The sequence below is a fragment of the Nansenia antarctica genome, assembly GCF_963989245.1.
Source record: "Nansenia antarctica genome assembly, chromosome: 10".
In the NCBI taxonomy this organism is placed as follows: Eukaryota; Metazoa; Chordata; class Actinopteri; order Argentiniformes; family Microstomatidae; genus Nansenia; species Nansenia antarctica.
In genome coordinates, this window is record NC_137680.1 from 32,181,956 (window position 1) to 32,198,194 (window position 16,239).

Consider the following 16,239-nt stretch of genomic DNA (forward strand, 5'->3'; position numbering starts at 1 on the left):
CTAAAGTTCCACTCAATTGCAAACGGTGTTTTCATGGTTGAACTGTTTACCTTCACTGCTCTGTAATACAGCGACATGCAAAATGCACTGAACTGAGATGCTACTTCTACATTGTCTGGAATTGCTTGTTTATTAGATCATTGTCAAGCCGCTGTAAAGAGAAACTCATACTCATTACTCTACTGTAATGAAATCAAAGCATATCTAGGAGTGAGATTTCCTGTCACCTTGAGATTTTGCCTGCAAGGACACACTGACCGACTATGATGCTTATAAACACATTACGGCAATGGCAGATTGCCTCTGTGTTTGAAAAATAATTAGATTGGAAACATTGACTGCACTGAAGGTTAGAGAGAGTCAACTGGCATGTTGACAGCATATGGCCTTATCTATACGACCTGCAGCAGAGAACACTTAAGGATACATTACATGTGAACTAAAGAGCACAGGAAGAGAATAACACATGAACCATCATCATTGGTACCTCGTGAGTCATTACCTGAGCGACTTGGAATGATGGTGAGTCAAACTGGGGTCAGGCCCATCAGGAAGGAGGTCACTCATACTGAGCCTCCTAATGACAGCATCGCACTTCCTCTGTGCGTCTTTGTTCACGGGCATCCTTCAGCACAGAAAGATGTCTTCTGTGTGTTAAAGATGTCTTGCAGTTAATTAAACTGGACTAAAAGATTCAGTACCTGCACTCATAAAATGGTACTAAAACAACCCCAATCATATAAAAAGACAGAAATCCCAATCAAACTGACACTTACAATGTTTGGTTGGGAAACAGCAAATGTTGTGGATAAACCAGCGTGCTGCTCTTGTGATTCATGTTGTTAGATGTGCTAGACCAAGACGTGCACATTGTATAATGCATGGGCAGGCGTGGAGTCATGTTCAAATTGCACAAGCAGGATATTTCGGTAATTGATGGAACTTCTTACATTTATCAGGCGAGGCCTTATCTAATTAAAATCCTTTTGCCTTAATGATAATATTCTTAAGCAAATGTGCTTTGCATTATTGATATCATCAAAGTGAAACAGTCTAGCAGGCGTCTTCATGAAGGCAACAGAGTTTCTCCTAATGTGTTTCAAACAACACCATCCACAGGCCTGCCAGGCTAATGCTCATTCTGACAGTCAGAGTTGGTAGTATGTTTTACACAGTGATATTACTTAATCACTTAAAATACAGACTAAGAAATTAAAAGCGACCACCATATCCTTCGAGGAAGGTCACCATTAAACAAGTGTTTCTTCCACTGGCACCATAAAGAAGCTACAGTATGTGGTATGATGAATGTGGTTGCCATGGTAGCAGGCTGTGGGAGGGGCTAGATATGATAAGAGAAGCATTCTAAAACAATGTAATCGAGAAGGTGGAAATTGCTTTTCAGACGTACGATTCTTTGTATGGTCTCTGGTTTGGTCTATTGAATCCTCTGATTTCTACTTGATAGTGTATATATAGGGCATTCTTATGAACGGTCCCATGCATCATTAAGAGCGCAAACACATGAATCAATGATATTCTGCGCAATTATATTCCAAGTGTGTGTGTTCAATTCTGCTGATGTAGTACATTATTTCTTCTTCTACTCTAAACGTTGTGTTTCTTGTTTTACAGAGACGCTCCTGGATGACTTCCTGCTGACCTATCTGGTGTTCATGTCAACCGGTGACCTGTGTCAGGCTCTACTGGGACAATATCCTTCCTGTGTCACCTCTTGACCTACAGTACAACCACACCGCACAACCCACTTACAGAGGAGCAGAGCAGCACTAAGGGGGAGACCACAGAGGCTAGCGTTAGGGACAGTTTATTCTATGAATTGACATGTCTGTTTTGATAGACTTTTTCTGTCTGTTTTTATCAGTGGTTTTGAGCTAAAACAGTCCTTCTGCACTTCTCATCCTCTGCCTCACCCCGAGGCTCAGTTCATCCTGCAGCCCTCAGCAGCTGCACAGCTTTGCCTTATGTCAACATATCCAAACCATGGGTTGGAGACCTCTCTCTCTCTCTTTCTCTCTCGCTCTCTCTTTCTTTCTCTCTCTCTCTCTCTCTCTCTCTCTCTCTCTCTCTCTCTCTCTCTCTCTCTCTCTCTCTCTCTCTCTCTCTCTCTCTCTGTGTGGTTGTGTTGTTTCCTTAACTCCTGAAGTCCACCTATTGTCCAAGAAGATACCGGGCAAAAGAGGAAGGGAAGGAGGTGCGGCTAGACAGGAAGCGCAAAGTCCTGCACCTGGTGTCACAGTGGACCACGCACTACAGAGACTTCCTGCGGGAAGACGAGCAAGTTAAACTCTTCATGAAGGTAAAATGAGGCAGGGGGGGGGATAGCATGGCGGACACATGTAGCAATGATGTCCTGATAAAGGACAGAGAGATAATCTAGATGGTTCTCTTTCAGACGCTGTATCGCTACGTATTGGATGACCTCTATGAGTATCCAGCCCTGGAGAAGGATCTGGAAGAGTTACAGAAACTCTTACGGCTACACTGCAGACAGTGGGTGACTTCTGTGACTTAATTCCATTGTGTTAAATGAGAAATAGGATGTAGAATAATGTATAAGATATGAAGAGTTTCTATATATAATGTTATTTATCTTGTCTGGATTTTGAGCATGGGGTAAACAGGAAACATGATCATGTATTCAAAGAGCGACTTTAAATGTAGGGCTGAATATAGATTACTATAACTAGCCTACGGGCGCACAGAGACCTTTTCTGTGCCATGATTCCCAACATTCTTCTAATGGGAACATCTTGTACTGTAGATGAGCAGTTTTTTTCTGTTGCGTTAGAAATAAATGGATCCATTCATACATGAATAGTAGTAAGTCATAGTAATTGCTGTGTTCTGGGATGGATTGTGGTGAATTGTGAAGGTCACTGGATTCATCAACAACTGTATATTATGGTTTAGAGACAGAAGGGCAGAATCTGTTGACTAGTTTTGACAGAGGCCTGTCTGACATCTACCATTCTGTTATGGCTAAAGACATTGAGAATTCTCTGCTGGCTGACCAATACACACAGTCTAAGAATACCCAGCATACAGGATGTATTGTTCATTGCACACATGTTAATGCTCCTCTCAGCTCTATCATAAAGTACTGAGTTAGCATGCCTACCATCTTGGCTAGTTCTCTCTGGTGAAAGAGATTCTGCTGTCAACTAGATGTGGTTGCTATAATAATAATAATAATAATAATAATAATAATAATAATAATAATAATAATAATAACAATAATAATAATAATAATAATAACAATGATGATGATGATAATAATAATAATAATAATAATAATAATAATAACAACAATGATAATAATAATAATAATAATAATAACAATGATGATAATAATACCAATGATAATAATAATACCAATGATGATAATAATAATATTATTATTAATAATAATGGGTTAATAAAGATAAGCACTGCATACCATTTAGACCTCAGAGTGTAAACATCTCACTACCTTCTGTGAAATCAGCCTCAAACACTTCCGCCTTCATCATCCCCTCCTCTCCCCTCCTCTGCACTCCTCCCCCCTCCCTCTTGACTCACACCCTCCAGTCAGAGGCAGCTCCCGGGGTGGGGGGGGTTTCGACCTGCCGCCCCCGTTAAGGACCATTGCAGATAATTCCACCTGACACTGCTGCCATTATCTGTGTCTGCTTTATTCATGTTCACACCCATGGCAGCAGACACTTCCACTACACCCCCTAACCCTAACCCACTCCCTCTGCAGAGTAGGCTCTGCGTGGGTGTCAGAACCAGACGGGCCCTGCTATTGATGAGCCCCTCAGTCGTGTTGAAGGAGGCCCAGACTGACTGCTCCGTAGCAGGAAGTCTGCTGGCAGGGGAAGCTGAATGTAGCTTTTTTTATACAGCAAGAAGACTCAGAGGCTATTAACCTACAGTAGCCTTTTTGCTCCCATCAACCCCCACAAACCCTTAGTGACCGAACGGTCATACTTTTTTTTAAAAACCTTTTTATATAACAAAGGGGACCAGAAATGTACTCTCTCTCTCTCTCTCTCTCTCTCTCTCTCTCTCTCTCTCTCTCTCTCTCTCTCTCTCTCTGTCTCTCTGTCTCTCTCTCCCTCCCTCCCCCTCTCTCGTGCAGCACTATTGTCTACCACTCATTGTCATTCACAGTGTTTTGGGGAGAGAATGGATTAGATCATCACTTCTGCTTTAAGGTGACAGTGGAAATCAGGCTTTTTATTAGCAAATGAATATCTGTCTGGCCAGAGAGGGGCTCCCTCAGGGAAGGCTCTTTACCCGGGGGGTCGATTAAGATGCAGAGCTCAGTGAGGGCTGAGGGAGGGGGATGCGGTCCTAGCTATCCATCACATAAAGCCGTCCAAGCTGATGAGAAACAGTGTGATTAATTGAAGGGATCAAATGGGACGATCTAATGTCTAACAGGGCACTCTAATCTCGCCGTGACACACACATTTAATCATGAACATGACGGTACAGAGGAACAAAAATGTTTTCATTTCACCTTGACAATGAAGGGTGTGAACGGTGTTATTGTTTGGATACAGTTACAGTACAGTCCATAATCGTATTGGAGGCCTAATGGCAAATGAACTAGCTCTGGAACTTATTAAAGGTACAGTGTATGGCTTTTTGCTTGTTTCACTGGTGGTGTTTTTCATTGTTTGATTTGTGTCTCTCTCCCCAGTACGGTGGATGAGTATTCTCCTCACAGAAAGGTAAGAAACACAACCCTGCCCTACACAAAGGGCTATTGTCCAGTAAATTATGTACTTAGACCTTTTGACAAGGTCTTTTTTTTTAAGGAATTATTTGAATGTGCCTAATGTGGCTTTAAGACAATTGTTCTCTCATTTCCTGTGTAAGTCAGAGCTTCAGTCCTGTTCCAAAGGTAGCATGTTCTCATTCTATATGAATGGGCTCTGAATTCCATGTATTTCCTCCATTTAGAGCAAAGCCCTTTTCCACCAATTGAGCTTTAAAGAAAACGGGCTCCAGCCCAGAGGAACACAAAGGGAGACCCAGGAAGGTGAGTCGTAAAAACATCTCTTCCTTCACACATTCTTCATACCCTACGTTGTTTCTAGAGTCTGTGAGCATTTACATACGGTACAGTACATTTCAAGCCATTTAAGGTAACGCAGTAAACACTCAACAATAGAATAGAGTTTTTGAACAATGAATTCCCAATACTTCCCAGAAGCATTTGCATGTTCTAATAGAACAGCTCGAACTACGTTGTCCATAAAACAATCATCCCCAGATGCTCCTCAGACAGTATGACGACTGAACCTTTCCACTGTGGTACAATCTGTTGTTTCTGTTGCTTCTCTGACTGGTGAAATCATAAAACAGATATGATGCCTATTAGGGATGTACCCAAATGCAAATACATTATTCAGAAAAGCACAAATAATGAGATGCAGATGCTACCTGAAGTTATTATTCCGAAAAAAAAGCCATGATTGACATGTCTGTGTGTCAGCCATTATGTTTCTTCAAACCGGTTCAGATAAAAATGCCCAGTATGAGAATGTGGAAATATATTTCATAATTAATGATAATGCCAATATAATGTTGTATTAGAATTAATGTAAGGATTTAACCTGACTTCTGGTATAAACCACGGCCACTTCAGGTCTTCTATCCAAATACAGATACAGACAGATCATTTTGTAGGTTGAACAGATCCAGATCCAGATAATGACATCTCTACCCCTAATGCTAATGCTAATGACATCTCTACCCCTAATGCTAATGACATCTCTACCCCTAATGATAATGACATCTCTACCCCTAATGCTAATGATAATGACATCTCTACCCCTAATGCTAATGCAGATGCCAGTGATTCCGACATGTCTTTGTCTCTCAGTGCTGTGCCATGTATATGTGACCATGGACTCGTACCTGAGTGTGAGGACCCAGTCTGGGGTGGTGGCAGGGGAGCTGCTGCAGACCGTGGCAGAGAGGATGGAGGTCCCTCAGGAGAGCCTGGTCCTGGTGGCTGTCACCTACCCTGGAGGTAAACACCAAGTGTATCCTTATGGTGGATGTTGTAGGAAGAATGCCATGGCCACACAGGACTTTGCTCTTCTCTGTCTTTTTACTGGTATGAGAATCACTAAACAGTCATGAGGGTTCATGTAACTGTGATATAATTGCCATAAAATACAGAAGAGAAATAAAGAAAGTGAGTGCAGAGGGCTAGGTCTCGCTACGGCATCCAAAGGACGCAAACTAGACAATATATTATATTTATGAAATCTTAACACATTTTTTTTGAGGGACCCCCAATTGTTGTATTGGTATTGTAAATTGTAATTATTATGAATTATTATTATTATTATTAATGTACCTGGTTATGTTACAGTAGAGAAACAAAAAACAGTTACCAAAACTGAGTATTTACTAGCTAAGATTGGCAAAAGATTGGCGTGGTGCAACTGAAATTAGTAAACAACTAGTTTGAAACTAGCTAGTAACAGCTTACTAGGGGTTTAGTAACTACTAAATGCCTGCATTTAGCAATGCCTTATGCCAAATTGGTGCAACCCAGTCCAGTAGGCTACCAGATACGATGTTGTAATGTATGCACATATTTTGCTACCACGGTTGCCAGACGGAATTGACAATGTCCAGCCCAACCGGTCTAAAAGCTGCCGAATCCACCCGTCCAGTGTGACCAAAAGTAGCCTAATCTGGCAACACTGCTTGCTATGTTCTTGCAGCTCGCGTGAACACAGGTTCTTCCATCAGCGCTCGCCTGCCGCTTCGATTGCAGACTCAAGTTAACGCGCGTGCAGAAAGATGCCACGAAACTCATGTCCGGTAGCTTTCTTTCAAGGAATTAAAAAAATAAAAGTCCCGTAAAACAATTGTTATTTCTCGCCGTGAGAAATTGAGGTGCGGAGTGAGAGTGTGAGAACTGGTTGAAATGCGTGAGTCTCACGGCGATTGTGTGAGACTTGGCAGCTCTGTACGGTAGCTAGCTTAGGTTTATCACAAAAATATCACTCAAACGGAACAAATACTGCTGCTAACTTTCAAATAATATAGTAATTGTGCGTTAATACATATTATCTCTTATTATACAACAGTTAGTTCCGACCAAGTAATTTGATTGGACAAGAGGCATTCCATGAGTGCACTGGGACTTTTAACTATATGTATCTCTCCGAAATGACCGTTAATACAAAGTAGCTAGCCTGCAGATGTTTGTGTTCAGGTAACTAGGCAACAGTCCAGTTGCGGAACTACTTTTTGTTGACGGAGACAAAATAAATGATTAAATAAACAAACAAATCATAATCTGTTGTCACTTATTACTGTTAACTAATAAATTGCGCTGTAGAACTGTTGTATAAAAGCAATATCACACTCGAGGTCGTGCTGTTATACTGAATATCAGCACGGCTGTGATTGTCTTCTACTCGGCCTGCCGCCTCGTACCTACGACCCAATCACAGCCGTGCTGATATTCAGTATAACAGCACTCCCTCTCCTGTGATATTGCTTAATTTACAAATCCATTCTAAACCATTAACCATATAATTATTCGTTCTGACAATTTCTCACGCACCCACCTCAGAACATGATATATGTTCTGCTGAGGCAAGAACGGGAAGAGAAAATCTGCAGTTAGATGCTCAACCCACCAGGTGGCTCTAAAACAATAAAACAGAACTATGTTGTAGAAATTCATACACAGCATTTCTAACTCTGTTACACCAGAGCACAGAGGGGTCTGGTCATTCACTCTGCTGTCTTCTTGTCTTCCTCCACAGTACATACAGTACATACAGTACATACAGTACATACAGTACACACAGTACATACAGTACACACAGTACATACAGTACATACAGTACATACAGTACATACAGTACATACAGTACATACAGTACATACAGTACACACAGTACATACAGTACATACAGTACATACAGTACATACAGTACATACAGTACATACAGTACACACAGTACATACAGTACATACAGTACACACAGTACATACAGTACACACAGTACATACAGTACATACAGTACATACAGTACATACAGTACACAGTACACACAGTACACACAGTACATACAGTACATACAGTACACACAGTACATACAGTACATACAGTACATACAGTACATACAGTACACACAGTACATACAGTACACACAGTACATACAGTACACACAGTACACACAGTACACACAGTACATACAGTACACACAGTACATACAGTACACACAGTACATACAGTACATACAGTACACACAGTACACACAGTACATACAGTACATACAGTACACACAGTACACACAGTACATACAGTACATACAGTACACACAGTACACACAGTACATACAGTACATACAGTACATACAGTACATACAGTACACACAGTACACACAGTACACACAGTACACACAGTACATACAGTACACACAGTACATACAGTACATACAGTACACACAGTACATACAGTACATACAGTACATACAGTACACACAGTACACACAGTACACACAGTACACACAGTACACACAGTACACACAGTACATACAGTACATACAGTACACACAGTACATACAGTACATACAGTACATACAGTACACACAGTACATACAGTACACACAGTACATACAGTACATACAGTACATACAGTACATACAGTACACACAGTACATACAGTACACACAGTACACACAGTACACACAGTACACACAGTACATACAGCTCTGAAAGCACATGACTGGCTGAGCTAGTGCTTCTACTGATACCAGTCATCCATTGACCTGAATGTTTTCCCAATGACCAAACATTCTATTCTCGGGGGTTATATGAATAAGTGAAATTCTGCAGATTGGGAAAGTGAGTGAAAAGGAACACTGCAGTCCTGCATGTCAAAGTCAAACGTTCTCTATTATCAGCAACAGAAATGAGTCACTGGGGTAGAGCAGAACGCAGCACAGAGGGCTTATCTCCAGTAGATAGCAGGTGACAGGCTGGCTGACATATTTCTAATGGCTTTAATCTCTGTGTGTGATGTTTCTCTCTTCAGAGAAGCTGGTCCTCCAGCCCCAGGACAAGGTCTACTCTGACTCGCTGACAGCAGTGGGGAGACTGCATGTGTGCAGGAAGGACCTGAGTGAAATCACGGTAGGAATCACAATGAGTTGAATGAATCCCAATGTTCCAATGTATGTACAGAAAATTAAGAATGTAATAGATGATATACTGTTCTCAGACCGTTGAAGGTTATAACACTATAAAAGCATACCTATCTAATCATTAAGCTTATCAAGATGTTGTTGTCCTAATACTTCATGTATATTCTGACATGAACCTGAGGTTTTAATCCTTTTTAAAATTGTTTATTACACACAATCCGCTCTCCTTCACCCGCCCCTTTGAACAATAAAAACAATTTAAAAAGCAAAAGTAAATACATAATAAATGAATTCAAATAATATTTGTTTTTGTTTGTTTAAATAAAACAAAAATAAAAAATATATATAATTTAAAAATTCAATAAATAATAATAAGAATAATAATGACAAACAACACTCTTGAAAGGAACCCAGACAGTACAGAAAATAAATAAATAAAAATGATGCAGCCAGGGACCGCTGAAGTGTGTTGATAAGATGGGGCTGACAAAACACCAAGTTTTCCATAACCAGACCGATGAGTTCCATGTCACCTACACAAATGAAAAGATCCCTGCAACCAACAAGAGTACCAACCAACAGGAGTACCAACCAACAAGAGTACCAACCAACAAGAGTACCAACAAGAGTACCACAGTACCACAGAGTACCACACCTACAGTACCACACCTACAGTACCACACCTACAGGAAACTGACTCCCATACTATGTAACCTCACTCAAGGGACAATGATGACCGCAGTCCATCTGCATATAGTTAATGTTGGCCAGTGTGTGAAAAATGTATTAGAGGATCCTTACATTTAATTTTCTCCAAATGTAAAAAGGACAGACCATCCCAGCCATGACGTGGTGGATGGGGGAGACTCTGTCACTCTGCCTTCCTGTGCAAAACTATCCTCCTGCGGGCAATCATCGAGGCAAAGGACACAACATGAATTCGTTTTTTTGGTTAAGACCACATCCTCCTCAGGGATCCCAAAAATGAGGGCAAGGTAAAATAGTCTCCAGAGCCTCAGAGAGTGTAGGGTTAGGTTTTCAAAGTAGTGTTTCGTCTCCAGGAGCAAGCTTCTTTGGGCTTAGATTTTAAAGTAATTTCATAGTCTATAGGGGCATGATCTGAAATTATCTGAAAAGATCTGAAATTATCTGAAAAGATCTGAAATGATCTGAAATGATCTGAAATGGTTGTATCAGAGTACTCGGCTGAGGTCAGAGAAGGTAATAGGGCCTTATCAAAGAAAAACTCATCTATGCGTCTATCTATGTAGGAGTGATGGATATGAGACTTAGTGATGTAGGAGTGTGTAGGAGTGATGGATATGAGACTTAGTGATTTGAGTAAGAGAACTGTTTGTCTGTAGGGTGCAGACATGTCCACGGGTCCCCCCCACATTATATCCATCTTGGTGGATGATCTAAATATCGTCTTGCCTCAGTCTGAATGTTTTGAATCTGCGTGCGTGTCTGATACTGCTGCTGCCGTGTTAAAAACAGAAGTAAAACAAGGAGTGGATTTCTGGATATGGGCAATCCCCTACTCATAAAGTGGAACGGATTTGATTGTGAAGCAATGAAAATAACGCTGACCAGTCATGCAACATATTTTTGATGGCAAATGTGGGGGGTCCAAACGACCTTGTTTCAAAGGTGGGGGGGACACGTCCCCCCCCAAATATATGGTGGTGACGCCCATGGTCTTGAATCTGATGCGAGCTGCTATTGGGAGCCAGTGAAGGGTGCGAAGGAGGGGGGTGTCATGAGAACATTTGGGGAGTTAAAACACCAGACGGGAAGCAGCGTTCTGGATGAGCTGCAGAGGTCTGATGGCGGAGCGGGGAGCCCAACAGAAGAATATTGAAGGGGATTTTAGCACATTCTTTTGGGCCACTACCCACACGGTTAGCTGTGTTGCTCATTCCACAAATTCATGATCCTTACAAGTTGTACCTCGGTGTAAAGGTGAATAATCAGGCTTTCCAACCATATAAAATACAACACCAATTGGTATTATTGACTGCCAGCCATGTTCAGAGCGGAGAGCTCCACACTGCCAGACTTTTGGGGCATTTTCGCTGAACTTTGAAGACCCACCAAATATTGACTTTTCGGACTACATAAACATTGAACATATCTACCAAAACTTTAGACTCTCTTCTTTCATCAGAAAAAGAAAGTTTGTTTCTAGCCTCTTTGAGTGTTTAGAAATCGGCCGTAGAACATAGGGTGGTTTCAGCAAAAACACCTGATTTTGACCAATAAACAGAGAAAACGAGCTTTTTCTGCAGAACTTATTTTATTTTTATTTTTTTCTGCACTTTTTCTGTATCATCCGACTCTGAACTGTTTGAAGAGTAGCGCGATGGCCGCAATGCTCCGCACCGCAATGCTCCGCGCCGCGTTTGGCACATACCCTGATCCGTTTCGCCATTACTACAACCCACAGCAAGCCACTTCCTTCTCCAGGCTTTTATCGAACTACTGCCCCCATCTGGGACCGAAATACATGACACCCAAGTCTGAAATTCACTCACTAGGTGTAGAACATGTCAATAACGCGATCCCCGCGAAAAAAGAAAAAAAAAATCTATAAGACGCCAATTGGCGTCTTTGGCAGTCAACGTTACTATTCTATAAGACGCCAATTGGCGTCTTTGGCAGTCAATGAGTTAAAGGGGAGGAACAATCGACCGAAATAACGTTTCCAACATTTTTTGAGGAGTTTATATATAGAAAATACAACCATGTGCCCTTAGAATATACAATTAAAGAGTACTGCTGCAGCTCCTAAACCACAATGTAACTTCATAGTTCGGAAAAAGGAAGTCCCATTTTAATTATCTTATCTGAGATTGATATAAGTAAATACATACCCATAAAGATCTTATCATTATCTTATTCTATAATGTTTCTCTCACCAGAACCCTTTCACAGACAATGCAGAGAAACAACAGAGGTCGGCTCACATTTTAAGCATGAACACGTGGGATGTGGCAGTCGCTCTCACCAACTTTGACTGGAGTATATTCAACTCAATACACGAGGTGGGCCTCGGGTTTTGCATATTTTCGCTATCACTGATTTGTATAATCTCTGAGCTTGATTTACTTATTAGTTCTTAGTTACTTCTAATTAATTACTACTAATTAGTTCTAGATAACATCTGTGAGGGGATTTAACTTCCAAATAACACAAACAGATGTCTCTTTGCTCTTCACAGCAAGAGCTGGTGTATTTCACATTCAGCCGCCATGCCGGCAGCGGCCACACGGTGGCGCTGGAGTTGCTGCTGCAGCGCTGCAACGAGGTCCAGCTGTGGGTGATGACCGAGGTGCTGCTGTGCCCCACTCTCTGCAAACGTGTCCAACTCATCAAGAAGTTCATCAAGACTGCTGCACAGTAAGATGTCCCTCTCCTCTTTGACCACAAAGCAGCAATCACCATGACAGTATGAGTACTGTGAACATATAGACGAAAGAGGATGGTGCTGTTGTCCAAGTTTCTGTTACAGAGCCAGCTGATCCATTTCACTATACGGTAGCTGCCCTGTACCTGACCCTCTGCACTAGAGATGAAACCTTTATGAAACCATCAACTTTACATTGGCGTGCTGCCCCCTCTTGTGGTGGACGAAGGAATAACACCTATGACTGTGTGTGTTGTACTGTACAAGTATCTTTGTATGCAGCTTGAGGTCACAGCATGTGTCCATCGTTTCCCTCCCATAGCTGTAAAGCACAGAGGGACCTCAACTCCTTCTTCGCCATCATTATGGGCCTGAACACCGCAGCAGTCAGTCGACTCAACCAGACATGGGAGGTAAGGAGAGTCTCTGTGTGTGTGTGTGTGTGTGTGTGTGTGTGTGTGTGTGTGTGTGTGTCTGATGGAGCGGTAAAGGCTATAGCTCATCAAAGCAGCTGTGCTTCTTATTGCGTCAGATCAGGAAACTGTTTTTCTTTCAAACAGAAGGTTCCAGGGAAATTCAAGAAACTCTTTTCAGAGCTGGAGATGATGACAGTAAGTATGTTTTCCTTGTTGTCCGTGTGTTGGACCAGTTAATTGTTGAATACACTTTGAATATTGCTTTGGTTGGCGCCATTCTAAATGTGTTTCCTCAGGTGAGCTAATAAAAGCATCAGGCTTGATTAGCATTGCTAGCCTTGGGTCTCTGGGGATGGTTACAGATGGTTGTGTTTTTTTTAGGCGACCTGCTCTGCACACTTCTCCCTGTAGACCCACGTCACACTCAAGTCTTAACATGTATTCACAGGATCCTTCTTATAACCACAAAGCCTACAGAGACGCTTTCAAGAAGATGAAACCGCCTAAGATCCCTTTTCTCCCTCTGCTATTGAAAGGTTGGCTCAGAGAAAAAGGCTACAGTCTATCATCATCACCTCTCCCTCTGCCCCTGTAATGAATCCTAAAGCACCTTGTCACGGAGGAATACAACAATAATGTAGTAAGTTAAAATGGCAAAATGTTGTTGTAATGCTAATATATGGCTCCTTTTTCCTAGATATCACGTTCATTCACGAGGGCAACAGAACATTTCACGATAACCTGGTCAATTTTGAAAAGCTTGTAAGTATACACAATGGACTGTGATGAACACATTAATGTGCAGTACCTTCTGTTTCCACACGGTGGCCTCCAGTGGATATGTGATCATTTGTGAGTCAGTCGGATCATTTAGTCCACATGTCGGCAACCAATCAAAATGTTCAGACTTTTCTTTTAACACAAACCTGCTAGTCAAGCCAAAATACTGCAACGCAATGGATTGGGTGAGTAATCCCCACTGCCACCTAGTTAACTAGAACACTACTTTACATTGTTACCTAGTTAACTAGAACACTACTTTACATTGTTACCTAGTTAACTAGAACACTACTTTACATTGTTACCTAGTTAACTAGAACACTACTTTACATTGTTACCTAGTTAACTACAACACTACTTGACATTGTTACCTAGTTAACTACAACACTACTTTACATTGTTACCTAATTAACTACAACACTACTTTACATTGTTACCTAGTTAACTACAACACTACTTTACATTGTTACCTAGTTAACTACAACACTACTTTACATTGTTACCTAGTAAACTACAACACTACTTTACATTGTTACCTAATTAACTACAACACTACTTTACATTGTTACCTAGTTAACTACAACAGTACTTTACATTGTTACCTAGTTAACTACAACACTACTTTACATTGTTACCTAGTTAACTACAACACTACTTTACATTGTTACCTAGTTAACTACAACACTACTTTACCTTGTTAGAAGGCTCACACAACAAGCTGTGTTAGTTGTCATTGATTTTCAACAAAGCAGAAATGTATTTCGAAAGAAAAGTCAGATCATTACATCGGATCCCGACATGAGGACCAGAGCATTAGAATGTGTCACATTTGTCATTTGTAATCTCTGTTCCTGAGTCCAAATGTTCTCTCTTCTCTCTCAGCACATGATAGCAGACACGGTGCGTCTCATCCGACACTGTCAGGAAGATCCGATGGGTGGGTGGCTACAGTCTCTCTGATTGAACAACAGGTTCACTAGAACGTGTTGCTCCTGTACCTTTTAGGGGTGGTTTCACAGACAAGGCTTAAGCCTAGTCCTGGCCTAAATCACACTTTCAATCTAAAATCTCCATTGAAGATGCTTTTTTGTCTAGGATTAAGCTTAAGCCTTGTCTGTGAAACTGGCTCATAATGTCTTTGGCCACCATGATGTACTGCACATACAGCTCACTGACCAGCACCCCAGGGGGGTTTTCTCTCCAGTTACTGTGCTGTATCAAACAATGTTACGGTTCTACACACTGTGTGCTGTACAGTATAACAATATTCTATTAGATGTAATAATCTACATTTCTGTTACGACATACACGTTGCCCCCCACCCCCCCGCCCCCCTCTCCTGCAGGGGGCAGTCATCCACTAACCGGTAATGAAGACACTGCAGTAGGCCTAATCGTTATGGCCTGTTATGGATAGTGCTTATTCAGGTAAACAAGCGTGTTCTCTGTTTCTTCCAGGAAACGGCATTACCCAGAAAAGCAGCCCACAGTTGCGGGCCTGTGTGGATTACCTGCACGTCATTGACAATCAGCAGAGTCTGTTTGAGCTTTCACACAGGCTGGAGCCACGTGTGTAGAGAGATGTTCAGATGCCCGAGGAGCAGCGGGACGTCCATCACCACAAGGGAAAGTGATGCTAGATCAGAGATAACCAAAGAGCATCTCCGCTAAAAACAAATCAGTCCACTTCAATTCTTTATGGATACAGTAGGACTATGACAAACACACAGACCCAATCCAAATATTCCAGGACAAGTTGAGAAGTTATGTGTGTTATTAAGTGCAAAGAAAAACTGTTGAGAAGAGATTCCCAAAGCTACAGCATCACTGCGTGTCACATATTGTGTTACTGTTTACCTTTTAGTATTAACAGACGTTACTGTTGGATCTGACTTTTCCGTAATGCATCAATGAATAGTGCTATTCTCTTGTTGGTTGAATAGTGAACAATGTCATGGAAAAACCATGTATTTACCCTTATTATGTTTGCTACTTATACTTTCTATTCCTGGATCGTTTTACTATAGTGTGTGTGTGTGTGTGTGTGTGTGTGTGTGTGTGTGTGTGTGTGTGTGTGTGTGTGTGTGTGTGTGTGTGTGTGTGTGTGTGTGTGTGTGTGTGGGTGTGTGTGTGTGTGTGAGTGTGTGTGAGAGAGAGAGTTTTAGTGACATAATTATTATTGCACACCAGTGCCAAATACTGTAGAAAGAGCATTGAAATGAGGCACTATTACTGCTATTCTGTCTCTTCCAGACTTCTGGATGGGAGTAGTGTAGCCACCTAGGTTGTTTTAGCTATGGACAATCAAACAAGTAAAACAAGGAGAACATTGTGTGTACATGTCTGTATTTGTCATTTTAAGAGAGCAATAGTTCCGTATAACGTTTGGCTTTCAACATGTAGAGAAATAGATGACTGTCAAGTTGAAAAGCCTATTTATT

The 16,239-nt window shown here is 41.4% G+C and overlaps 1 protein-coding gene across 1 annotated transcript in view; it reads left to right on the forward strand.

Moving 5' to 3' along the window:
* rapgef5b (Rap guanine nucleotide exchange factor (GEF) 5b) overlaps nt 1–15,375 on the forward strand; it is a gene marked incomplete at both ends in the record, with an annotated part of 38,977 nt that extends 23,602 nt beyond the window's left edge. The window contains 16 exon segments of the mRNA XM_080540312.1: nt 1,636–1,725; nt 2,168–2,196; nt 2,198–2,320; nt 2,417–2,514; nt 4,712–4,742; nt 4,975–5,053; nt 5,900–6,049; nt 9,089–9,186; nt 12,119–12,241; nt 12,418–12,596; nt 12,926–13,016; nt 13,164–13,214; nt 13,468–13,555; nt 13,717–13,781; nt 14,682–14,736; nt 15,257–15,375. Coding sequence (XP_080396438.1) covers nt 1,636–1,725; nt 2,168–2,196; nt 2,198–2,320; nt 2,417–2,514; nt 4,712–4,742; nt 4,975–5,053; nt 5,900–6,049; nt 9,089–9,186; nt 12,119–12,241; nt 12,418–12,596; nt 12,926–13,016; nt 13,164–13,214; nt 13,468–13,555; nt 13,717–13,781; nt 14,682–14,736; nt 15,257–15,375 — 1,469 coding nt within the window.
* Between the last annotated feature and the right edge of the window lie 864 nt (nt 15,376–16,239).